At 46.5% G+C, this 25,456-nt stretch overlaps 1 protein-coding gene across 8 annotated transcripts in view; it reads right to left on the bottom strand.

Moving 5' to 3' along the window:
* Positions 1-25,456, bottom strand: part of CRTC1 (CREB regulated transcription coactivator 1) — a 1,230,699-nt gene that overhangs the window by 295,913 nt on the left and 909,330 nt on the right. For 7 of the 8 annotated variants that reach the window (XM_069649310.1, XM_069649311.1, XM_069649312.1 and 4 more), the window contains one exon: positions 17,719-17,805. The exons of the other annotated variant lie outside the window; for it this stretch is intronic. In XM_069649310.1, coding sequence (XP_069505411.1) covers positions 17,719-17,805 — 87 coding nt within the window. The remainder of the gene's footprint in view (positions 1-17,718; positions 17,806-25,456) is intronic. 8 annotated transcript variants of the gene reach the window in all.

The raw sequence follows: 25,456 nt of genomic DNA, 5'->3' as shown, positions 1-25,456 counted from the left end.
ACGCCACCTCACCTTCCTGCTCTCTTGTCTGGTAGGAAGTCCAATAGGGGAGCGATCTTGTACCACAACTCACTGTCGTAGCGGGCCACAATCGCTAGAGCGTTGGCCGCCTTAATCGTCATCGCAGCGGACGAGATGACTCCTCGTCCCATGGCGTCCAATTTCTTTCCCTCGCCGTCCGGTATAGAAGTTGAAGATGAAACAGATGCCCCCCCGCTTTCTTCTTGGCCGCTGCCGAGATGACCGAATCCAGGGTCGGCTGTGCCCTCAGGCACCAGGGGGCGGCGTAGGGGACCTGGTACTTCTTCTCGTAACGGTCCCTCTTGGCAGGCGTCGTGGACGGGTTCTTCAGAAGTGTAAGTCCCTCGTCCCAGATGTCATCTAGCAGCGGCACTGCGAGGACCGTCTTCCTCTTGGCCTCGCGCTGTTGGTAGAGGAAGCCTTCCTTCTTCTGCTGTTCGGGGCAGAGCTGGAAAAGCTCGGATGCCCGGGCAATCATGACGTGGAAGGAGCCAATTTCGTCGGGCGGGGAGGCCCGAGGAAGCGGTGATGGGAGATCCGTCCCGTCACCACCGTCGTGGCCGTATCTGTTCCCGTGTCATCCCCAGGGACAGGGGACGGGGACAAAGGCGGAGAGGGCCGTGAGGGCTGAAAAGGCGGGGCCGGATGAACCCTCCTCCTCTTGTTTGGGGTAGAGGCAATCTCGTATTGATCATAAGGATTGGATTGCCATCAAAATGGCTGCCGAGTTGTCTTGCGGTTCAGGAAACAATGGGCGCCATGGTATCTCCACTGGAACCTCGCCGGCACCACCCTCGTTCTCGACGTTGTCCTCGTCGGGATCCCTCCCGTGGGACCGGGCCTTCTCAACGTTCTTGTCGAGGCCCTCCAAGACTTCAACCAGCTCCTCCTCGGAGGCTGTGTCCATGTCCGTAATGGCCACCGGCCCACCCCCCTTTTTTTCCACCGGGGTCTTCACGGGGGTCTTCTCGACTTCTTCTCACCTGACGGGCTCTTGCCTTCCAGCCAGTTGGCGAGACGGGTTCAACGATCCCTCATAGTCCGGTCCGACATGTTCATGCAAAACGCACAGTCCTTCTCCACGTGCGTTTTGTCGTCGTGGAGGCAGTAGAGGCATCTCGAATGCTCGTCCTCCTTGAACACATTCTGCAACTTGCATCCAGGGCAGTTCCTGAACAGTTTGGATCCGGGTGTCGAGCTTCCCTTCTCCTGGGCCAAGTCCGAGAGGTAGGCCTCAGAAACTTCTGGAATCCTCCAAGAAGCGTAACTCGACGAAAACTTCACCCTTGAGGGTGGTAGAAAATTCCGAAACGGGTCCCCGTTGATCAGAAGTAGAAACGGTGGAGCTTGAGGCTCGATTTAACCGAAAAATGAGATAAATCACTTTGAAAAAGCACAAAACACAATAAAAAGCTCGAGAGCTATAGCACGAGGACTTCCAACACTTGAACGTGCGGTATAAATCTGAGGATGGCTGCCAGGGGTGGGGCTCAGGGAGAGGATGATCATTGGCTGGGGGCAGTATGACCCAGAGACCAGTGATTGGATTCCCAGCCTGACGACGGGGAATATTCATGAGCATGTGAATCTGCCAGACCCAATGCTGGAGAAATAAATAACTATTTAAAACTGAAACCTTGAGTGTAAGTGTTACTTGGTTACTTGAATTTTCGAATTTCATTGCTACACCTCTACAGCTCACATTCACCCCTCTTGAGCTAGGCCTGGCTGCTCAGTCACACTGCCAACTTGTGTAGGTGGGTTACCTAATATCAAGTAGGTAAGGCTTGTGCAGTCTCACACAGTGCTACTACATCAATTCTTGCCTAACAATGTGGATATAGAACAGCGAACACCAACACATGGTTAGCATAAGAACAAGCATTTGAAGGAACAGTTAAGGTCACCCAATTTAATAGGCCTAGCCCACGAGGCGCACATAGTATTCAGGGCCGTTTCCTATTGCCTATCTGAAGACCCATCCCTAATTGTTGACATCAGATAAAACAGATACAGACCACATTGGGAAGGGCAGCGTTAAGAGGCATAGTACGTATGTAAGCCGTTTCTTTTAAAAAAAAAAAAAAAAATCATAACATTCGCACCCTTGTAATGCCCCAACCCCACTGGAGATCTCCCCTCCTCTACCCTCGATCAGCAGTACTGTAATGAGGCATTAGGCAATGTCCAAAACCCAAATATTTTGTGGGCACAATTGAATACCATACGATAGTCCTTCAGGTAGTCCAGCACCATACCCCAATCTAACCTGAACTTTCGGTCTTCCCCCCCTGTACAAGTTAGCCATTCCATAGCAGGAACATGCCAAAGTTTATGAAACCATTCGTGATCGGATTGGGCCACCTCTTTCTTCCAATTTCGTGTAATCACCAATTGGGCTGTCAAAATCAAAACCATAAATTCCTTTTTGTGTGTCCTATCTCTTGGAGCTGTATCTTTTTTCCAAAGGCCCAGAAGACATTCCCCTGTGTCCACATATATATTTGCCCCCACCAACTCCTGTAGTGCCTTGCCTACCTGGCCCCAGAGTAATTTTATGGCCGGACAAGACCACCAGATTTGGTGCCAGTCCCCCCTTTCCCTTACATCTCCACCAACATTCCTGTGGTGACCCCGTAAACATCACACTTAGTCTCTCTGGTGTATAATGTTAAAGGATGTTTGTACCACGCATTATCACCACCGGAGTGGTCCCCTGGTGCTCTGGCACATCTGAGAGAATGGGGGCAGGTTAGGGCGTGTTAGTAGGGAAAAACTTGGAGAGGAGCAAAGGAGCAGTGATGTACTGTTGGCAGCTTCAGTTCAGTAGAACACCCTTCGCTGAGCTTTTTGGTGTGGTATACGGTCTGAGTCTACCCTGTGTTGTGGGAGGGTCTGTGTGGTGCTTTTGTTGTTGCGGTGTGGTGAAGTGCGTGCAGGTTGCAGCGGTTTAAGAGGTGTGGTTGTGTTTAGTTAGGGTGTGAGGTGTGTGAAGAGGGGTGAGGATTTTAGTTTTTTTTTAGGGTTGGTGTGTAGCATTTGTGTCCCGAGAAAAGCACACTCCTATTGTGTCTCTTTCAGAATTTAGACAATGTCTCCCTTTCAGTGATCTAGTTTCAGGATAAGGCTGTCTCATGTCTCCGTCAATATATTAAGCTGGTTAGTTTCTGCGTTTCTATCTTCATTTTTTTCCGGCCAGCCCATACATCCCATGCTGTGGTTGGTGCAAACTGGTCCTCTCGGATCAATCTACTTACGACCTACGCCCATACCAAACGCCCTGTCTGAGTGGGTAAGGTTGGTAGTTGTGCCTGTCTGCGGTAGGCTTGTTTGCTATTGTTATGTTCTGATAGGGTCGCTCTTGGTCGATTCCACCTAGCATTGTCTCTCTTTGTCTTGTGGGAGTTTCCCCTAAGTCAGTTCTAGGTGTTGTCTGTGCTGTCCTGGATTCGGTCAGCCTGTTCTTTTGTATTTCCATGTTTGATAGTTTCAGTCTGGTTCCAAAGTGTAGAAGTAAATTTTAGGTGGTCTTTGGTATTTCTTATTCCCTTCGGGAGGTTGTTCCAGGGTTTTGCCGCCAGGTGGGAGAAAGAGGAGGCCCCTAGTTTTTTCCTGGCGTATGGTTTTAGTTCAAGGTGGATTTGATTGCTCGATCCGAGTTGCCGCGTTGGCTTGTAGATTCTTATTTTCTTTTGTAGGAAGTCTGCTCCCTGTCTGTCGATTGCCCTGTATGTTATGCACATTGTTTTGAACGCGATACGTTGATTGATTGGAAGCCAATGTAACCTTTTTAGCGCTGGAGTGATGTGATCTCTTCTAGATTTCTTTTTAGGAGGAGTCTAGCTGCTGCATTTTTGCAGGTGGTGTTCTGGCATCCCGAGGTAGAGGCTGTTTGCATTTTCGATTCTTGACAGGAGGGTGACAATGGTCAGTGTTTTGTGGGTGAAGGATAGGAAAGGTGGATTCTTTTTGTTGAGTGAAGGAGGAAGAGGCATTTCTTAATTATCTTGTTTACTTGTGGTTCTAAGGTTAGTGCGTTGTCCATTAGGACTCCCAGGTTTTTGACTACCTTTGCTGGTGTGGACACAGCCAGGTTATGTAGGCGTTGTTCTCTTGGTTTTTTAATATAATCATGATTTCTGTCTTTCCTAGGTTGACTTTTAGGTTGTTGGCATTCATCCAGTCAGATTTCTTTTAGACATTCTCCTAGAGTTGAGTGATCTATTTGTGCATCTTCGATTATCGATAATGCCATGGAGTGAGAATTTTATGCCACATTTCTCTTAGTTGGATTGAGCATTTTAGCTTCGGGATATCATGCCAAAGCGTCTCCCATTGCTCGACGGCTATTTGACCCTCTAATGTACCCTCCTATTTGCCCATATATTACCACTTTTCCCAGGGAACCCCTTAAGAGAGTAAGGCGTATAATGTAGAAATGAGATGCATATCCCCTGTATGTGTGACATGATCTATTTCTCGAACTTAGTGATTTGTCTGACTGCCAGAATTTTATTGGCAGGGATGCATGACCCAGTGCCGAAGCTGGAGGTAACTGAGCCGATCCTTTTCCGTAAGTGCAAAAGATTGTTTACATTGCTCAAATGTTTTAATTTATTGACCTAGCATAAAATCGTACACAGCTCGCCTCCCTCCATTTCCCAAAAGCGCTTTATTCCATCCCAGGAGTAAACTGGGGGGTTGCCCCATATAGGTGTAAGGGGTACCGGAATAGTTGACATGTGCTTCTGTTTCAGCACTTCATCCCACACTTCCCCTAAAAGTGCAGTAAGTTGCAAAGACGTCATGCTCGAAGGACAATCAACCCCAGATAACCATAACACCTCATCTAATGGGCCAGCCACCACTGCTCTATCCATATCTACCCAAAGCTTACTATCATGACTTGAAAACCATTACTTCAGTAACCTTAACTGGGCTGCATTGTAATAGTTTCAAAAATTGAGAAAAACCATAATTCCCCTGTGCCTTGAGGCCATTAGGGTCTGCAAGGCCACCCGCGTTCTTATGCCAGATAAAGGTAGATAGAATGCGGTTAAGTGTCTTCAAAAAACCCCTAGGAATTGATACCAGTAAGGCCTGGAAATAGTAAAGAAAGTGTGGTAGTGTATTTTTTTTTTTTTAATTTTTTTTTTTTTTTTTTTTTAAATCGAAGCCTTACGCCTCAGCCATGTTTTGCAGACTATTCCACCATTGCAGGTCTCCCCTCTCAAAGATTTGAGCTGAGGGCAATTCGCCTCATACAGCGTTGTCTTAGAGTTTGTAACGTAGACCCCCCCCAAGTATTTAATTTTCTCTTCTTCCCACCCGGCATCGAATGCATGAAGTACCTCTGGAAACCCACGCCTTTCCACTTTCTCAAATAGGCGACATACCCTCCTTAAATTATCAAAGGTTCGACAGTGTTTCATAAACCCTGCTTGATCAGGTCCAATTAGCATATGAAGTGTGCTGTTTTTATGTCAGCTCTTAGGGCGGTGATCTGTTCTTGAAAAGACTCCTGGAGCATTTCCCTCAGGCACTGTTGGTGATCGGATTAACACTTCGTTTTTATTAATTGCCATTGTGCCCCCTTGTTCTGTAGTCACTGTAACTGTCGATCGCGGTCCTGGAGATAGTCTCGCTGGGAGTACCTTTCATCTCGGATTGCCAGTACTTCGGAATTGTCCCCTCTGTGCCTCGAGGGTTCACCTTGGGAGGTGCCAGGTGCCTTTATGACATCCCCTCCCTTCAGCACTTGACATATGCTTCCTTAGGCTTTCCCCACTTAAAATCCCACTAACAGTCAGTTGACTGAAACCCAGGGGTTAACCACTTCTCACTGCCTTAAAGCCCAAAGTGGCATCACTTCCATGCCCAGCGTCAGTGGCCGCTAGCTACATCCACCAAATCCCATCCACACGATAGCTGTTGCTTATATCCTTTAATTCTTAGTCTTTCAATCCAACACGGACCGCTTGTGCCACAATAGTGTTAATCCACCCGCAGTTCCCAGCAACTTGTGTCTGCTTTTCACCTGCAGGGTTTCTATTTCCCAAGAATGCAGCACCCACCCTGCTGTAGGCTAAGAGTCTTAACCTTTGATTATATGCTTTGAGGGTTTACTGGGGACCGCATGGCTTTCTGTACAGTTTTTCAATGCCCAGGGCCACCGCACCAATGGCACAGACTAAACTTATATCTTTTTATTTTCCTTGGCCCCTGCTCCTCACCTGCACCACTCGCCAAATCACCACTGGTTCTGGGGTTGCTTGGTGATTTCTCCTTGTATTAGTGGGATGAGGCCCTGCCCACTTCTGCTACATGATTTTCACCGGTGCAGAGGAGTCGGGTAATAAACTTCACATGAGGACCGCCGTTCCTGCCCAACTTTATATAGTGAAGGGGTCCACTTGCAATCCTAGAGGGGCATAGCTTCTTTCATCACAATCCCACCTCAGGGTGCGCAGCGCTCCTCGACAGTTCTGGACCTGCCGCCGGGCGCTTCCATAGAATCACAGAGGGGGGGGGGTGGGGGGGGGGGGAAATGCCTCTTCCTCCATTGCCCCCAGCTCTCCTTCACCTAAATGTCCTCCTGTGGGTACCACTTTGATCACTGGCGGTCCAGCGGTCCTCTGCTTTGTTGGTGGCTCTAGATGGGGTGCCACACCAGTCGCCTCCCGCGAATAGGCGTCAAAGGATCCACTCTGCAGCACGCCCAATGTCCAAAACATCAGTCGGGCCTCTGCATCATTAATGGGGCTGGGGGCCATCACACACTTTCCCACACCTAAAGGAGGTGGCAAGGAAGCGTAAAGTTATCCTTCAAAATGGGGCCGTAGACAAACTACCTTTAGCACATACGCCCCCTGCAGGCAGCCTTCTTGGAATCCATGTAAGCAGTTTCCATATCATGACAGTATGCAATGTCTTCCAGCCAAGTATCGACCCTCAGCACCGGGGCTTACCACCAAGCTATTGCAACTCTCCTACCAGCCAGGACCAGAAGCCCAGACAATCTACTTGTATGGCTCAGTATATTTGGAATGTGTCCCAGCAAGGCCACCCTTGGGTCCATTATAATCTGCTCTTTTACAATGTGTCAGAACTTTGAATATTCAGAATTCTGATATTGAAGGGCAGATCCATACGAAGTGGACAAAGTCTACATACATTTCTTTTTTACATTGCCTGCATTTGTGGGGTAAAGCCGGACAAGGTTACTTACATGTTAACTGTTCTCCAGCATGGATTCACATGCTCATGAATATTCCCTGTCGTCAGGCTAGGAATCCTCAGTATAAGAAAAAACAATTTCAGTTTCACTTAAAAACTGTATTTCTCCTCTAAACCAATCAATCACTGTCCCCTGGGTCATACTGCCCCCAACCAATGACAGTCCTCTCCCTAACCCGCCACTCTGGCAGCCATCTTCAGATTTGTTACGTACGTAAAATGGCAGTATGACCAAGAAGAGCCGCAGAGGGTCAGAGGGAGGGTCCGCATGTGAATCTATGCCAGACCCAGGCCGGAGAACAATAGTTAAAAGGTAAGTAACTTAAACCTTCTCCAGCATGGGGTCTGGCATAGATTCACATGATCATGAATAACGAATACATAGCAGTACAACATTACACAACCACGGGAGGTGGCAAGGCTCAACAGAAGCAATACATTCTTATCTCCGGAACAAGCTCACCTCAAGCGAACAAGGTTGCGTAGCACTACTTGGCCGACCCTGGACTCCTCCCTGGAATCCCTTTTGACGCAGTAGAACTTGGTGAAAGTGTGCGTTGGCCTCCACGTAGCAGCCCTGTAAAAGACCAGCAGGGGCACTCCAGAGAGAAACGCTGTGGTAGCTGCGATGGCTCTGGTGGAGTGGGCCCTTAGACGGCGAGTAGCGGTTGGTTCGCCAACCGATGAGTGTGTGATGCAGCCGGAGAAACACCTTGCAATGGAAACCTTGGACAAGGCCTTCACATGGTTCACAGGACCAAAGTTCACAAAGAGGTGTGAGGTCTTCTGAAAACTCTTGTGCGTGTCACATATAATTTCAAGTCACGAGCAAGGTCTAGCCAATGCAAGGCCCTTTCCGCCGGCGACTACGGTTTTGGAAAAAAAACAGGTAACACCAAAGACTCACCGAGGTATAATTCCGACTGAGCCTTCGGGATGAAAGAGGGGTGCGTATGCAGCACCACCCTTGATTCATGGATAGTCCAGTATGGTTGCTTGCAGGATATGGCCTGGATCTCACCTACCCTTCTGGCAGAGGGGATGGCCACAAGGAAATCAGTTTTCCATGAGAGGAACAAGAGAAGCCTGATGCATAGGCTCAAAGGGGGCCCGCCATGAGCCGCTTCAGAACCACGCAGAGTTCCCACGCCAGGGCAGGAGCTGTTACCGGCAGGAAAGATCAAAAAACTCCTTTGAGAAACTCCTTCATGAGTCGGTGGGACCAAAGTGAGAATCTTCCTGGAGACATGGTGTAGCGGGAGATAGCCGCCAGATGTACCTTGATAGAGGCATGCACCAGTCCATCACTTCAAAGTCAACAATGCCCTGGCCTTGGCGAGGACCACCCTGCAGTCTGCAGGCAACTCATTCCACAAACTCTAGGGCTGCAGGAGCCAAGCCCTCAGGTTCAGCGATCCTGGGTCATGATGAAGGATCTGGCAAGAAGATCCAGAGCCACTGGCAGCTTGACCGGAGGTGACGCCGACAGGCTGTGAAGGTCGGATACCAAACCTGCCTCAGCCACGCCGGGGTGAGGAGTATCATCGTGCATGGGCACTGAGTGGGTTGATGACTCATAGCAGGAGGGTGAACCAAGGGAATGCGTACAGGAACAGCCCTTCCCACAGGAAGGAGAATGCGTCCCCCAGGCTCCTCGACTGGTGGAACCTGCTGGCAAATTCCTGGCACTTGGAGTTCGCCACCGTGGCAAACAGATCTGGGGCCTGCCCCATTTGACGAATAGGCGGTCCACCTGATCCTGACGAAGCCCCCACTTGTGGCAGGAGCGCACTTCCCTGCTGAGGGAGTTTGCAATGGTGTTCTTGACTCCCAACAGGTGGAGAGGGGCGAGCAACATCCCCTGTCCGACAGCACAGAGCCACAAGTCCTGCGCTTCTTTGGAGAGTGCCAGGGATCGAGTGTCCCGCTGCTTCCTAATGTAGAACATGGTGGCGTTGTCTGGAAAGATCCTCACCACGTTACATTCTAGTGACAGCAGGAATGACATGAGGGCCCAGAACACTGCCCGTCGCTCCAGGATGTTGATATGAAGATCCTTCTCCTCCGGTAGCCACAGGCCTCTGGCGTGCAGATGTCCGCTGTGCGCTCCCCATCCCTATACGGAGGCGTCCGTGGTGACCGTCTCCTGGTATGGCGAGCTTTAAAATCCTGTGCCTTGGGCAATGTTGGAGCAGATGCTCCACCATCCTATCGACAGACTGAACTCTTTGAGAGATCTTGTCCGTGAAGAGTCCGGCGTCCAGGAATTCCTAAAGGGGTTGCATTTGCAACCTGCAGAGCTGGATGAGGTAGATGCAGGACGACATCATGTCCAGTAACAAATTGATGGCCCGCACCGTGGCTGTCTTAGTCGACGACAGCCTTTGCACCTTTCCTTGAATGGCTGCTATCCTCTCCTCTGAAGGGTGACGCCAGGCAAGACACCATATCGAGCCTGACGCTTAGGAAAAGCGAGTTCTGTGATGACTTCAAATAGTTGACAGCGAATTCCAGATTGGTTAGTAGCCAGACGGTCACCTCTGTGTGTCCGTCGCCCAGCTCCCACGAGCGAATCAGCCAGTCATCCAGATAAGGGTATACGTGTATGCCCTGTAGACGTAGATCGCCCGCCACTAGTGCCAGGCATTTCATGAACAGTATGTGGGCCGACTTCAAACCGAAAGGTAGAGCCTTGAACTGGTAGTGCTGTCCCTGCTCCGCGAAAAGTAGAAACTTATGTTTCTTGTAAATGGGGACGTGGAATTAGGCACCCTCCAGATCCAACGTCAAGTAGTCTCCTTTTTCCAGTTGGCCGAGCACATGTTGCAACGTGCCCATCCTGAACCTTTGGGACTTCAGGTATTTGCTCAGATGCCGTAGGTCTAGGATGGGCCTCCAGCCCTGTCTTCTTGCTGACCAGAAATGATCTGGAATAGACTCCGGGGCCGTTGGGGGACTAGCTCCATCACCCCTTTTTGCAACATGGCCCATACCTCTTCCAGGAGCTGAGGGATGTGCTGCTCCTAAAGGGCAACAGGAGGGATCCACGGCCACCTGCATTGAAACTCCAGAGTATGTGCTTGGGCGAGAGCGTCCAGAACCCATTTGTCGGTGATCTTTCTCCACTCGCTGATGAACCTCACCAGCCGGCCCTCTCACCAGGGTGAACAAGTGGGGGCCCAATGACCCGGCCGGTTCAGGCTTGCTTCTGCGCCGGCATACTGCCCTCTGGGGTACGCTGTCCTCCGCTCTCTGTAGGCTTCCTGCGTTGTGGATCTGGAAGGGCGCCGGTACGATGTGGAGAATCCTTTTCAAGACCTGCTCGACTTTTGCCTGGAGGAGTGAAAAGAGCGGTGTTGCTGGAGGGTGCCCAGGGAACCGGCTGTCTCTGTATTCGCTTTGATGGCCTGAAAGGACTGGTCGACAACCTTTCCAAATAGATTCTCTCAGTCGAAGGGCATGTCCAGCAACTTTGCTTGGGCTTCCTGATGGAAATTCGTGGTCTTCCTCCAACCTTGGCGACAAAGGCAGACACTGTTCCCCATTTGCTGGAAACCTGTGTCAGCGACATCCAATGCCACTGTGATCAGACGCCACCTCCCCTTCCTGGAAGAGACTGATTGCCTCCATCTTAGAATCAGCCCCAGCTTGTACCACAACTCCCTGTCGTACCTGGCCAGGATAACCAGTGCGTTGCTGCCTTGGTAGTGGATGGTGGGGTGGAAATCACCTTTTCCATGGCGTCTATCCTTTTCCCCCCTCGCTGTCTGGAGGGATGAAAGATGACTAGGACGGGTTGGCTGACTGTTTCTTGCGGCCGCCGATACCAACGAATACGGCAATGGCTGCAACCTCAGGCACTTGGGTGCAGAGTCCAGCACCCTATATTTCTTCTCCTGTCTATCCCGTTTCGCTGTAGCCGTGAAAGGGTTGTTCATGAGGGCCAGGCCCTCTTCCCAAACATCGTCCAGAAAGGGCACCGCCAGGATAGCCTTCCTCTTGGCCTCACACCTCTGGTACAAGAAGCCCTGCTTCTTGGTTTCCTCGGGCACCAGCTGGAATAGTTTGAAGGCTCTGCAGATCATTAAATGGAACGATGCCACCTAATCAGGTGGGGACACCCTAAATTGGGCATCAAATGTGGAGATTCACCGCCCACGGCGATGATATCCTAGTCATCATCCGTCGTCATGGCTGTATCTATCCCAGTGTCTGGGTCTGCTGGGGGAGGAGGAACCCGACGTGGTGGCGGAAGAGGTTGAAATGGGGGCATTAGATGACGCTTTCTCTTCTTCTCTGGAGGCTGATCGGTGACCTGGGGGACCACAGGTACCGGAGTCATCCTCATCTGGATCTCTGACACAAAGATGTGTAGAGTCAACAGAATATCCAAGGAAATGTCCCTCGGCTGATAAGGCAGAACAGGAAAACTAGGCCGTGCGCTGTCCTCTTCAACGTCCTTGTGGACCGTATTTAAGGACTCATGATGGTCATCGTCCAGGACGTGACCTCCATGGTTTGGGCAATGGCCTGGGATGGCTGTTTCGGGGTCACTGACGAGGTCTTAGTCTGTGCCGGTTGAGCCTAATTGGACTGTTCGGCCTTCTCCTCTGGCCGCGGCTTCTTGGATTTCTCACGTAGTTTAGCCGGGGTACATGACTTCAGTTTCAAAGAGGAGCCCGATTGTCGGCTGGCAGTGGAGGCGGAAGGTGAGGTTGATCGAGCCTTATCCACTTTGGGACCCGCTAAACCTGGTGGACTTGTGGCTCTTGGCCTTATCTTGGACCCCCACGGATGAGAAGTCATCAACAGTCTTAGAAGACGGCTCCTCGGACCGGCCAGTCCTGGACAAGCATGACCCTGGTCGGAGCAAGGGGCAGAGGCCTTGGCGTTAAGCCATGCAGCCAGCCTAGTACTCCCGTCTTTCGTGGTCTTCTTGGAGAAACTAATGCACATCTCACACTCTCCCTCCTTGTGGTCCAGGTGCAGGCACTAGAGGCATTGCAGGTGCTTCTCCTCCACAAACGCATTCCATAGCCCGCATCTGGTGCAGGGCATGAAAAGGGACCTTCCGTCCTTTTCTTCCGTCCTGGTTGGAGGGCACGAGGCCAAAAGGCCTTGTAGAATCTTCGACGATCTTCGTCCTTGAGGGGCGCGGAACTTCACGGACAATGGATCCTCGCTGTCGGCAGTGAAGAGCATACAGGCTTCTTTGAAACAATAATAGAACTTTTTCCTGTCAAAAACAAGAAAAAAACATACAAATAGCGCAGAGAGTAAACTCGAGCACTCCCAAAACTGAAGCGTGCTGTAAAAATCTAAAGATGGATGCCAAACATGGGGCTTATGGAGAAGACCGTCATTGGATGGTGGTAGTATGACCCACGGGACAGTGATTGGTTTAGAGGAATAATACAGTTTAAGTGAAAGAGTGGAACTTTTTTCCTTTTACCGAGGATTCCCAGCCTGACGACGGGGAATATTCATGAGCATGTGAATCCATGGCAGACCCTACGCTGGCAAATATTTGTGTAACTTGGGCAGAGTATAATAAGTTTGGTGTATGAAATTCAAATGAATCAACTTACACCTGGCATTTAGTGATTTCATTTTGGTTTGACCCACTATAGAAGACCAATCGTCTGCTGGAGTCTTTAGGTCTAGACTAGTTTCCCCATTTACGTATCGAGGAGTCATCCACAATAGGGACCTCTCAAATGAGCCGCTCAAATTACAGAAACTGATGGCCCCTCCACCTGAGCCTTAATAGTGTCCTGTAGCAGTGTGAATGTGGGTGGTTTGGCAGGGAAAGACTAAAAGAAAGCATTATATTAATTCCCAATTCTGAAATACATTAATATATAGTGGGGTGTTGCGCCTCCCTTCTCTTTAAAGGGTTTTCAGAGTCAAAACAGTTGCTTCTGGAAAATAGTCCCCGAATGCATCTAGTCGGAGATTAGCAGCAAGCCGATATATACATTCCCGCGAGTTATTCTCAGCTCAGCCACATATTTAGCTGGTAGCAGAGTATAGACTGACTACACCCGATATTGCCGCTATCCTATTCTAGGCTTCGCACGACTTTGTTCATCTCCTTACTCTTGTAATTTGACCCTCTCAATATCACTGTGCGGAGCAGCGCTGGAGCGGCTCTCACCCTTTTTATCTGTATGTGCACTCTAGTGCGTCTTGCGGGGTAGTAGAAAGAAAAAAAAAAAATAAGCCTGCTAGGCGAAATAGTATTTCTCAAAATCTGGGAACAGAAGTCCACCTTTGATAAGGGGCTGTGCCATTTTATTCCACTTTATTCTCGCTTGCTTCCTGAGCCAGATGAGCTATAGAAAGAGAACCTTAAGGTGGGTGAAGTAATGTGCCGAGAGAGGGGGTGGGGGGATTTAAAGAGATAAGAATCTTGGCAGGACTATCATGAACGCAATTCTTCCCAGTAACGAAAGCGGGAGGCCTTGCCATCTCGGAACTTGGTCATTAAAGAGGTCAACAGCCCAGACAGTTTTCTCTAAAGATTATTTTAGGGCCCCTCACTATTTCGAAGGATTACTAGATATGTAATCCTGGTGAAAAGTATAAGAAATCTCACCACCTTTCCAGGGATGCCACCTCCTGCTTCATTGACTGAATAGAAATTCACAAAATGGAGGACAATATATGAGTAATAAGAAAATGGGCACAAAAAAAAAGAAAAAGTCGCAAAGTATGTTCACTTAGTATCGAGATTTTATCATGTTCTGAATTCCTAAGAAACTGGATATTTTGTGTTTTTGATAAACAGTCTCCTTAAACAGGTATGTCCAAACCCCATAAGTAGTTGAGTGAAGCTGTCTAAATTAGTTTGCCGCCACTTCAAATTTAACAGCTGGGCAGCTAAGCTGCTGCATCTTCCATTCATGGGCTGGTGCCAGTGGATCTAGGTCACGTGACCTAAACCCTGCCTAGCAACTTGGGCCCGACCCTTCGTTTCCCACTTTAGCTGTTAGTTCACAGTGTGTCTTTCCCCGGCTGTGTGACGTGCAGTCTAAGAAAAGGACAGCGCCCGTTTGGTTCTGTTGGCCCTTTCCAGGCCCGGTTAATCTGCCTGTGCTACATGAGGTAAATATCACTGTGTCCAGACTCACCACAACCCAGTCCCTATCCTCCCTAGGTATCAAGGAAACTCCCAAAGTAGCCCTGGACAGCTAACCTGGCACACCTCATCTATATCAATGTAGACTGCGCCTTCTAATCACATCTGCCTGGTTAGGATGGTTAATGCCTGCTCAGTGGTCTCACATGACACCTTAATTAACAAAATTGATCAAATCAAGCGTCAAATTGATGCTTCAAAAACAGACCGAGCCCTGCTATCCATGCCCCCTCGGCCACTGCCCTCCTGGATAGACATCACCCTTTTCTCAGACTTGCTTTACTGAAACCTACAAATTTCGCCCAGCCTCCCTCATGAAACAAGTCACTTTCCCAGCACTTAATGCACTCCTTGGCATTGTGAATGCTTCCCTCAGTGAAGGTGCATTCCCAGACATGTTGAAGACGGGTCTCATAGGACCCCTTATAAAAAAATAATACTTAATTTACCCAGAGAATTTAGCCAACTACAGACCTACCACAAGCCTCCTGTGCATCGGGAAGCTTTGAGAAAGTAGTTGCAACACAGCTACTTGCCAAAATAGACAATATTGACCACCACCACGATTACCAATCTGGCTTCTGCCCCCAAACGCAGCACTGGGACTGCAACCATCCAAGTGGTGGACGATGCGCCCAGAATCACAAACACTGCAGAGCCTTGTCTCCTAGTCCTCTTAGACCCCTCAGCTGCCTTCGACTCAGTTGATCACTAAATACTCCTCACACTCCCCGTCGACAGTTTGGACTTCTCAGGAACAGTTTTAAAATGGTTTGCATCTTACTTTTCCGGTAGGCACTAGGCATACAGATGGGCTCATTCAAATCAATCGGACTCAGTCACATGTGGGGTCCCTTAAAATTCCATTCTCTCCCCAATCATCTTCAATCTATACATGGAACCCTCAGGAACATTTCTAAATTACCCCAACATGACACTTCGCTGTACCTTAAGGTCAGAGGCCCCCAGGACATTGCTTGCCTCCGTGAGTGCCTGGTTACTCACCAAACATGAATGTCAAATGCTTACCTCAAACTGAACAAGACTAAATTTGTCCTCATCAGTCGCCCCGCCAAACAACTTGTGCAACTATGGCTGGATGACGTTGTTCTGATCTTGGTGGTCCGCCTTGATGGTCGTGCAGCTATAAACTACCTCCGTCCCCAAGTACCGCTCGAGCAAGTATAGAATACTGCCCTAGCAATCTTTGAGGCCACAGGTGTGAAGTGGCGCCGTCGGTCTGATACCGGGAACACCGGAAGGACCCCTGAGTGCTGTAAAGCAAAGGTTAGGATCAGGTATACTTTGAAAAGAATGGCAGTGCAAGCAAACAAGGTAAAATGACAAAAGCTTACCCCGTGGATGGTAGAACTGGTGGGAAACCTGAATGGGCAGCAAGGGAAGACAAACAGCAGGCTGGGATGTACTGCAGTTCCTCCAACCCACACCTGCAGCAAGAACGTGACCAGTTAGCGAGCCAATCCAGGGTCCAGATAGTGAGCACAATAGTTAGTGAACCCCAAGTGGTTCAGGAGGCAAAAGCGTGATAAACAGGAATTGTGTGGTTCGTAGTTCGCCAAGACAAAAGGGTAATCCAGAGCAGTACCAGGGCCAGAAAGTGAGGTCAAGAGTTCCAAGGGTCCAGAAGATACGTCGAGTTCAGAGGAAAATCCAATACAAGTCCAAAGTAACGTTCCGTGGTCGAGTTCCAAACTGTAGCAAGAAGAAAAGAGTAACGCCGAACAGGTCTCTGGTAGAAACATCTGTGAAGCGCTGAGTGTTTCCTCTCGGCTCCTTTTGTGATGGAAATTGAGGTCACGTGACAGGGCACGTGACCGCACAGGAGCGTCACGTGAGGCCGGACGCCAGCAGTGATTGGTGTTGCCCAGTGTGTGGACGCCGGCGTCGGTGGCAGACGAAGAACCCGTGACTAATCACATGATCGCCTGAGCGAGACGCGATCGGGTTTTCCAGTGCGCGGGCGCTGGAGCCGACGGCCCCGGAGCCGTCGGGCATGGATGAGACGCCAGGGCAAGCGCCAACATGGAAATGGGCGGAAGGAGGTGGTCCTGCCCCCTCTGACATCCCGCCTGCAGTGTCTTCCCCGTTGGTGTGGGTGGTGGGTATGGGAACAAATGGTGTCGGGTAAGTTTCGGAAGGAGGGCAAGATTGAGGACGTGACAGACGTGCCTGGAAGGATTCATCGCTCAGGTGTCAAACTAAGCTACATCCCTGGGCTTCATTGACAGTAGCCTTTCATTCCAAAATCACATAACCACAAAGCACAAACCGCATGGCTACAGATCCACAAAATCAACCCCCCTTCGTCCAAACAAATTCCATAGGGTGGTCCAAGTCCTCGTTATTTCACATACTGATGGGGTAAATGTCCTCCTTACTGGGCTCCTAGCCACACACACACTTGGCCCCCTTCAAAGTAGCCCACCACGCTGCAGCCTACCAATACAGGTCCACAAATTCGACAATCTCTAACATTGCGCATGCTTCACTGGCTCCCCCATCCACACCAAGATCATATTCAAAACTGCATGCATCACCTACAAAGCAGTCTCAACCAGAACACCAACATACTTGGCGGATAAACTACACTCCTCTGCAGTCTCCGGCATCTCGTGTTGCAAAAGTATCAAAGGTTTGGAGTGGAAGCTTGCCCGCTAAAAGAAGACTTGCGATAGTCCTTCTCCTGACCCTCCCAGACCACCTGGAACTCAATCCTGGTAGAGGTTGCAAGTGCCCTCCACCATCGTCCAGTTATGCAAAACACTAAAAACGTTGCTCTTTCAACAATACCATCAGTACAAATAAAAATCCTCCTCTCCCTCCATCAAAAGTTCTGCACCACTACATAAAATGCCAAGCCGAATTCAGGCACCCTACGGAGATCTAGCTGAGTTTGCGCTAATGGCAATACATTTTTTTTTAAAAAAAACAAGAGATGTCCAATACGGTTAATACAAGCAATTATTTGGCAATACCGAAGACGAAAAGCTTACAATAATAATGATCAATTAATAGAAATGTGTCTATAATCACAATATTAGTGTTACTGTGGATTGATTTAGTAGCTTGTTTATCGATAAAGGGTATTTCCCAGTCTTTTTTTCCTCTTTGATCTCCACTCAGTGTAGGACTACCCAAATAATTTAAAGTTTATTACTTTTAAAACCAGAGATGATGCTGTGGCAGCAACATCCGAATATAATCATGCAGTATTCAAGCACATGGCGAACAACTCGAAGGTTTAAATCCTAGCCCCTCAGTTTGTAGAGTGACATCAAAGATTTAGCCCAACTACTCACCTGATGAGAAAGAGCATTTGTCTGCCGTGCCGACATCTGCTGGTCATAATAAGAGTCACCAAAAACACTCCCCAGGATTGAAGAATGCTGAAAACAAAACAAAATAGGTTGCAAAGTTCAAACATGGACCAAGGTAAATTTCAGCATTATGGCTCTCCTGCTGAGAAAACCAATGAAGACACTGCTGTATAAATTAAGAGAAATTAAATATGAAAATATTTCCCCATTAGGATGCTCTTAAGCAATGTATGGAAAAACTATTTGAAGGCCTTATTTTTTTAATATGATGTTTAAACAGTTGTCTCATAGTGCTGTTTAAGACCAAACAATAGTGAAATCAATCAAGGTAAAATTGGAATGGGTGGTCTCGTTTGTAGAAAAATGTATTTGGTGTGAACAGCATATGGCATTCAGATACACTTTGCCCCATATTCAGAGTTCTCTATACAACACAAAAACAAAAAAGAAATGTATACTTTTCTGGTTAATGTGTCATAAGGGCACGAGCATTAAATGAGAGATGAAACTGGAAAGGGCAGTTATGAATGAAAGCGAAGTACAACGTGAACACAGACGTGACATGCAAACAAAAGAAAATGGACCAAGAGAAGGAAATTCTACTTAATATGCACAGGAATCTTGTAACTTCTGCTGTAGCTCACTCCCCTGAATTCAATGCAAAAACGTGTGTAAAATACTAAAAAAAAGGTTTACAGTTTTTCTGTTCATTTTGTACATTGTCGAAATGCAGTGAACACAAATACTGCTTTAAAAATATCTGTCAGGAATCAGGGGTGGAAGTTATGGAATCGCAGGAGGTACTAGCAAGCGGTGTGCTACGCTCTAGTCCTCATCCAACATGGCGGAGTCTTCTATAAGAGCTGACTCCGCCCCCTAGTTCAGTGCGTTTTATCTGTGTTTGTTCACTCGAATGCTCCGTTACTCTCAGTACTTGCCTTCTTTCTTTGGGCTTTTCGTAGCCGCCTTTGTTGAGCCATCAAAGTCCTAATTGGACTACCCGCTTTCTCTCTCCGACTTCCCCTTTTCGAACCTTAGCCACTGCTGCTTTCTTTCTTCGGCTGCTTCGCTGTTCCAGACTTCCACCTTCAGTTCCCAACGGTTTGCGGCTCTATTGTCTGCATCTTACCTGCTTCGGCACCTTGCCGTTTCGCTCCCCCGCCTACGGCCTTCTGTCTGTAAACGGGTCTACCCTGCTCTTACCGCTCGGCTTATCTCCCGTTCTTTTAATTCCGCCTGCAGCCTTCTTCTGTGCGCAGCCGCGATTTCTCGCCCCATCTGCCTTCCGCGTTCCCTGCTGTTTTCGGCTCAGCTGGCAGTCGGAACGCGGCACTCTCTTCTTGGCTCTAGGGTCTGATACTCGGCACCGCTATATCCTACCTTTCCTCTCTTCCGCTTGGGTACTACTTTCTATTCTTTCTTCTGTTTCCTTATCTCTTATTTCTTTTACCTTGGCAGTATTCTTCGTTTTGCATCTTTTCTTTGAATACTCTCTATTATTCTGATACAAACTTACTGGAGAGAAAGATTCTTGCATTCCCTGTTCTTATACATATTGGGGAATTTGTCTCTGATATTCAATACCTGACCATCCTTCTGCCTCATCAACCACCTTCAGAGTCAGCTTCCGGCATTTCAGCAATTAAGAGGAGTTTCCTGCACTCTGCCTTGATTCCCTAGGACTTACCACCTCGTTTCCTACAATCAAAATCCACAGGGTTTTTTCTGCCTTTGGCTTTTTCCCTGGACGTGTGGCTGGCCCCCCTGGAGGCCTCCAAGACAGGTTCCCACAGCTGTCAAGGTGGCCTCCGGAGGGGATAGACCTTATCTACACGAGAAGAAGGTCCGGACACCCAAGGGCAAGACTTTTAGCAAGAAAAAGAAGCTTCCAAAGACCAAGATTCATCTCAAGGAACAATCCTCAGAAGAATCAGGTGAGGAGCAAGGGGAGGTGGAACCGGAGTCTGACAATATCCACACGAAAATATGCAATTCCTTAACTTCATCAGAAATTAAGTTGTGAAAGTACCATGACTTAAATTTTATCATAACAAACCCACTGTCTTACACCGTGAACTTTTCAGCTACACTTTATTTTTCTTTAGCATATTTTATTCAGATTTTTCCATTAGCATAAAAAATACATTAACTCACAGCACATTACATAATAAAACAAAGCTGAATATAAAGGTTTATGAAATATAACAGCCTAGTTAAAACCACGTCATTCTCAGTTTTTAATACTACCATTAGACCTTCCCTCAAACCCACCCTTACATTTACTATGCAAAACCTCTTCTTTAAAGACTGACCTAGGTAATACATCAGATCATAGAGGAATTGTGAATTGTTAAGACTTAAAAATTAAAAACATCACCTCTTACAAGATCTAATAGTTGATGTTTAAAAAACGAGGTGTCAGCCATCTCATTTTCTCCCTTTATAAAATGGGCATAACAGAATAAAGAGCACCAGACTTCGTCCACACCCATACCACAGTTGCAATTTGTTGAAGCCTTTGACCGGGTAGGTATTTTCACAAGTGTAAGCAGGTTTAACCTGGCCTTAAGTAGGAGTCTTCGTCCCTTCAGGGAAATAGAAATCTGATATTGGCCGCGGGGCACACAGGCTCCCCTTATACTGTACATACGCTACAAGAGAGGGTAGAGCACAAATCTTCCTTCCATACACCCACAGCCAATTTTCTTTGGAACAGGTTTTGATTTCTGTTTTGGCTTGCGCATAAGTGACTTCCTCTTTCCCAAAGTCTGCTTCCAGTTTAATACCAGACCGGCTTATATACTTAAGGGTGGCTTTCCATAACTGAAAATCCCAACTGGAGATTCTGATTAGTGGTTACCTTTATTTTTTTTCTTTGTGCAAAATAGGCTAGTTGTGCGACTTGTGCCAATATGATAATACTCTGGATCCCTAGCTCAATCCTCAGTGTGCTGCTTGGGCAACCGGGTGGGAGCCCCAGAGTTTGACGACAAAATTGCAACTGTACAACCTGAAGGGGTTCGCAAGAACAAAAGCTCCAGATACAACTGCTGTAAAGCACAACTTTACTTTTAAAAACCTCAATGCATTTGTCCAATCTTCGGCCGCCATATTTAAAATAAAACCTTTGTAGGACCTGGAGGTCAATTCTGGCCCTCCCTGCTTGACGATTAATATGTTGCAACCACTTGCAGTCTCTCGAAATTGTCATGCCTAAATACAAGTACGAATCCACCAACTGCACTGGGACTCCTTTAAAATTCCCACTTGATTTTCCTATCCTTTCCCCCAACCGTCACAATCTTAGCTTTGTCCTTGTTTAATTTTGCTTGTTAGCCTATAGAAACTCTGTTGCATAGATAAGCCCATGATTCAGACCCTCAGGGGTAAGTGCCAGGATGACACTAATCAGCGTAAAGTAGGGCGTTAAATTCCTAGTCTTCCAGCCTGGGTGGGCACACCCTGCTGTTATCCTTTGCAACGTCGAAATCTGCCATGAAAAGAATAAAGAGCAACAGTGCCAGGGGCTGTCTTGTTTTACTCCCTTTTGAATCCATGAATTCAGTGTTATCGCCTATTCCCCAGGGTCTGACTGAAATCCTGGTTTTGTCATAGCATAGTTGCACAAGTCTCCGAAAATGTGCAGTATCCCTAGTTTCTTCGACAGTGTGCCCCGTCGATTCCATCAAAAGCATTTTCCAGATCTTAAAAGGCAGCATACACAAGCCCTCCACGAAGTTTACAGTATTAGTTAATGATTAATGATAGGATAAAACAGTAAACAGTGGTCCGGTGTAGAAAAACCACTCCTTAAACCTGCCTGAAGGTGACCCAGGATGCTATTCTCCGCTATCCAAAATGCATTTAGCACACATCTTTGCTGAGCTGTCCAATAGGGATATGGGGTGATAGCAATTATCTGTATTAGCTATACTTTATTTTCCTCTATCATTGAGGTAATTTGAAGATGCGAGTGAATAATTTACACAAGCTTTGGTCAGTTTTATATTTTTATTTTTAAAAAAGAAGGTAGACATGATATGCACACAAAATAATTTTATGCTGGATAAATATAACCGGAAATCTGCTAAAATGCAACAATATATTTCTATTATAATAAAATAAATATATTCACCTGTGCACTTACAATGACAAAACACAGCAGTCCTCATAAAACAGAGAAACGACCATAATCACACCTGTGTGTTGTGGTGCAATCATCTTTCAGTCCATCTACATAATTAAGGATACACTGGCAATTTCACATCCACTTAGCTGACTAGACATATTATATGCAGGTCTCTTTCAGCACTACATGTTTCTGTCCCGATTGCTTATGTTGCTGGACATCTCAATGATCATATATATATATCATTCAAGTACACTTATTTTAATATCGGGGAATGCAGGTATTTCTTGAAGAGTGGCTAGAAAAGATACTTTTCTATGTACCTTAGGTCAGTAGTATGCCTCCTGCTTCAATCATTAACACAAAGCTTCATTCTCAGTAATAAAATGGTTGTGCTGCTAGTGGTTTAACTTGCATATATGACTAAATATTACTAGATTGACTAGGGTGGCCCCACGGATCTTGCCTCTGCTTGCCGGATTTGTACTTTGTATGCTTCCCTCAATTAAGTTTTATCAGCGCCGTGATGCATAGCGGTTTGGGTGCTGTCAAATGAAATAAATATAGAGACAATCTGAAAACATGGAATAAACTGATTCAGTACTGGCAAATATCACATTTCAACATGGCAGACTGAATACATGAAAACACTCTTATCTAGTATTATTGTGTGGGAGTATTTATGAGAGATCAGCATGCTCTACTATAACATTGCCAAAAAAGGTGCACCTATGAAATAGTGAGTTTGAGTAATATATGAGAGCTGTTCATACATCATTGTTGTATTCTGTGACTAAAATCATATGTTTGTGGTGTTGTCTTAATTGTTGTCGCATATTTAATATATATTTTGTATTACTAAAATAAAGGGTAGCATTTTTAGCACATTTATAGTTTTATTTACACCATTTATGAAAAAGTTATTTTCTGTGAATATTACTGCGTGTCTCCCTTTTATAATACATGTGTAAAGGCAAGGTAGTGGGAGATGATAGTGTAGCTATCCCCTTTTCTTTTCATATGGTATAGAGTTTTCTATAAAATTCCTGCAAATGTTATAAACGGTTTCACTTTCAGGGAAAAGTTAATCTTCAATAAAGTGCAGCTATTTAATGTCAATTTCATAAAATTGAGCATCACTCAGAGTACAAAACAATTCAAAGCAAGTAAGTTGGATACGTGTGCGAATATTAAACTATGTGCTATTGATCTGGAGGAACGATCGAGACAGATAAAGATCCTCAATAGGGTGTTTTGGAGTCCGGAACGGATGTTTAAGAGGGGGTTGATGGACTCGGATGATTGCTGGTGTTGTGGGAATGGACAGGGAAGTTTGGAACATCTACTATGGGAATGTGTGCGTGCAAGGGGATTTTGGCATGATGTTTGTTGTTCCTGTCTGCGTGACTTGAATCTGGATGTAGAATTTGATTTTATGACAATGATTTTGGGAGGTGGGGATTTGCTGGAGGATCCCTCTATGTCACGGAAAATGTTTCTGCTCCGTGGTGCCAGTCTGGGCAAAAAGCTGGTTTTGAGGGGCTGGAAATCACAGAATGCTCCAACTCTTGATGATTGGATTGAGAGAATGTCTGCCCTGTTCTGCTGTTCTGTATATTTTTGCTGTGCTGTATTATTTGTTCTGATTGATTTATCGTTTATCTACTTGTGAAACTTTATAAATAAATGAATTAAAAAAATAAAAATAAAAAAAAAGATAGGTGATCAAGGGCCAGGCTCTTAAATGTCCTAACTTTCTATCAGATAAAAGATTATTTTCCCAGAAAATAGAACATTGAGATTCATCGTCTACAACAACTTAAAATTAATAGTCAAGATGAAAGATTTCAACACAGGTAAATCTACCTTATTGCGCTCTACAGTTTAATTCAAAGGAACACCGTAACCATATGGTATGCATTTCTGGAGAAAAAAGTAATGAATGCAGATTTTTAGAAAGAATAATACCTTTGACATAACACGAATGATATGTGGTGGTTGCAAAACCTGCATTTCGACTGAGCGTGGTGAAAACGGCCGAACATTTATTTCATAAAAATAAAAGCATCCACAGCATAACCACCTAAACATAGCGACTAATGCTATGGTAGATTAGTGGATGAGTGGGTCAATGTTTGGCAGACAAATCGATCCAAGAAAAAAAGTGTTTCGTTAACGCAAGACACGGACTGCAATATTCAACATGAATGTAGGATGTGCCGTTTATCGATGTGGCAACAATTCTTAATAGTGTAATCGGATTTTTGTTTTTGCTACAACATACTGAAACCGGAAGATAACACAGGAGGCACCAAACTAGAGGGAAAATGGGCTTGCATGAAAACAATTAGCAGCAGCAAACTTCAGAAAGGATGCTAATACATTAAAATTATATTTCAAGAAAAAAGTTCAAGCCACTGGAAAAGTACTAATGGAACAGACAACATGTATTTAACTGTCTAAATCAGAGATGCTCATAAGGCCACACCGGCCACTTGCAACACGTCAGACTTTGCTATAGCCAGACCCTCATGACCTTACCTCTGCTCTGGCTCTGCTGCCACACCAGGCACAATAGCTAGGCAGAGCAGTGATGACGCCGATAAGGAGGCTGCCTCCAGAGTTTAGCACTTGCTGAACCTTTGAAGTGCATTTATTTTACCATCATCTTCGACTTGGGGATGAAGGCAGAAGGTCATTAATAATCTCTTTTGCCACAACCGCAAGGTGATAAGTGTGATCAGCTAAAAGTGGTTTTAAAAAAGCACCCATGAGAGAGGAATATACATTCAGGTGCGAAAAAGCAATGATGAAGCCCTATGCTTTCCCCTTTAAATCGAATCATTTTTTACGTTGAAACAATGGTTTTTATATTAAAGATGCAGCCTTAAATGTGCAGGTGCCGAGATCATATGAAAGCACTGCAGCTCAATATCAGTGTAATGTCATCCGATGCCAGGCAATGTTTTCTATGCATGGTTTGGACACCATGTGAAATACTCCATCTCAATTACAGTTGTTGCCATCATATGCAAAGTGCAGCATTAAATGCTGCAGTAATGTCAGTTAATGCCTTATAATAATAATCATTTAGCATTTATATAGCGCTACGAACGCTCCGGTATCTGAACGCTGCTCATTATTAGTTAGCCACGGTTTGTGGTGCTCATTTATCGACCTCGGAAGGATGAAAGGAAGAGGTTGGCCCTGCCAGAATTTGAACCTGCATCAGCAGGCTCTGCACACATATCAAAGCGAGCGCTCTACTCGCTGTGCTATCGGACCGGCTTGCAATGCAATGTATAATTTCTATGTACATAAAAGGGAAGTGTGTGTGTGATTGCTCTCTGCGTCAGAGTTCCATGTTCACTGCTCCTACAGTTCAGCAGTTCATTGTTGCTAAACTGTGCACACCATCAGCATTCTAGCTGAAATTAGCAGCATTCACTTTTGAAGTCATGCGGGTGACAATACAGTGCTTTCGTAGTAATGCGGGTGTCAGGAAACATGGCTCTTCAATAGTGTACGCAATGACATCTGTCACATCGTGGCAAATCTCTCATGATAATTACAGAAACTTCATGTCCCACG

This window comes from Ambystoma mexicanum, chromosome 1p, assembly GCF_040938575.1.
Source record: "Ambystoma mexicanum isolate Mex_15411 chromosome 1p, UKY_AmexF1_1, whole genome shotgun sequence".
NCBI lineage: Eukaryota > Metazoa > Chordata > Amphibia > Caudata > Ambystomatidae > Ambystoma > Ambystoma mexicanum.
The sequence above is the reverse complement of the archived record's forward strand: the minus strand, read 5'-3'. Positions and strand labels throughout refer to the sequence as shown.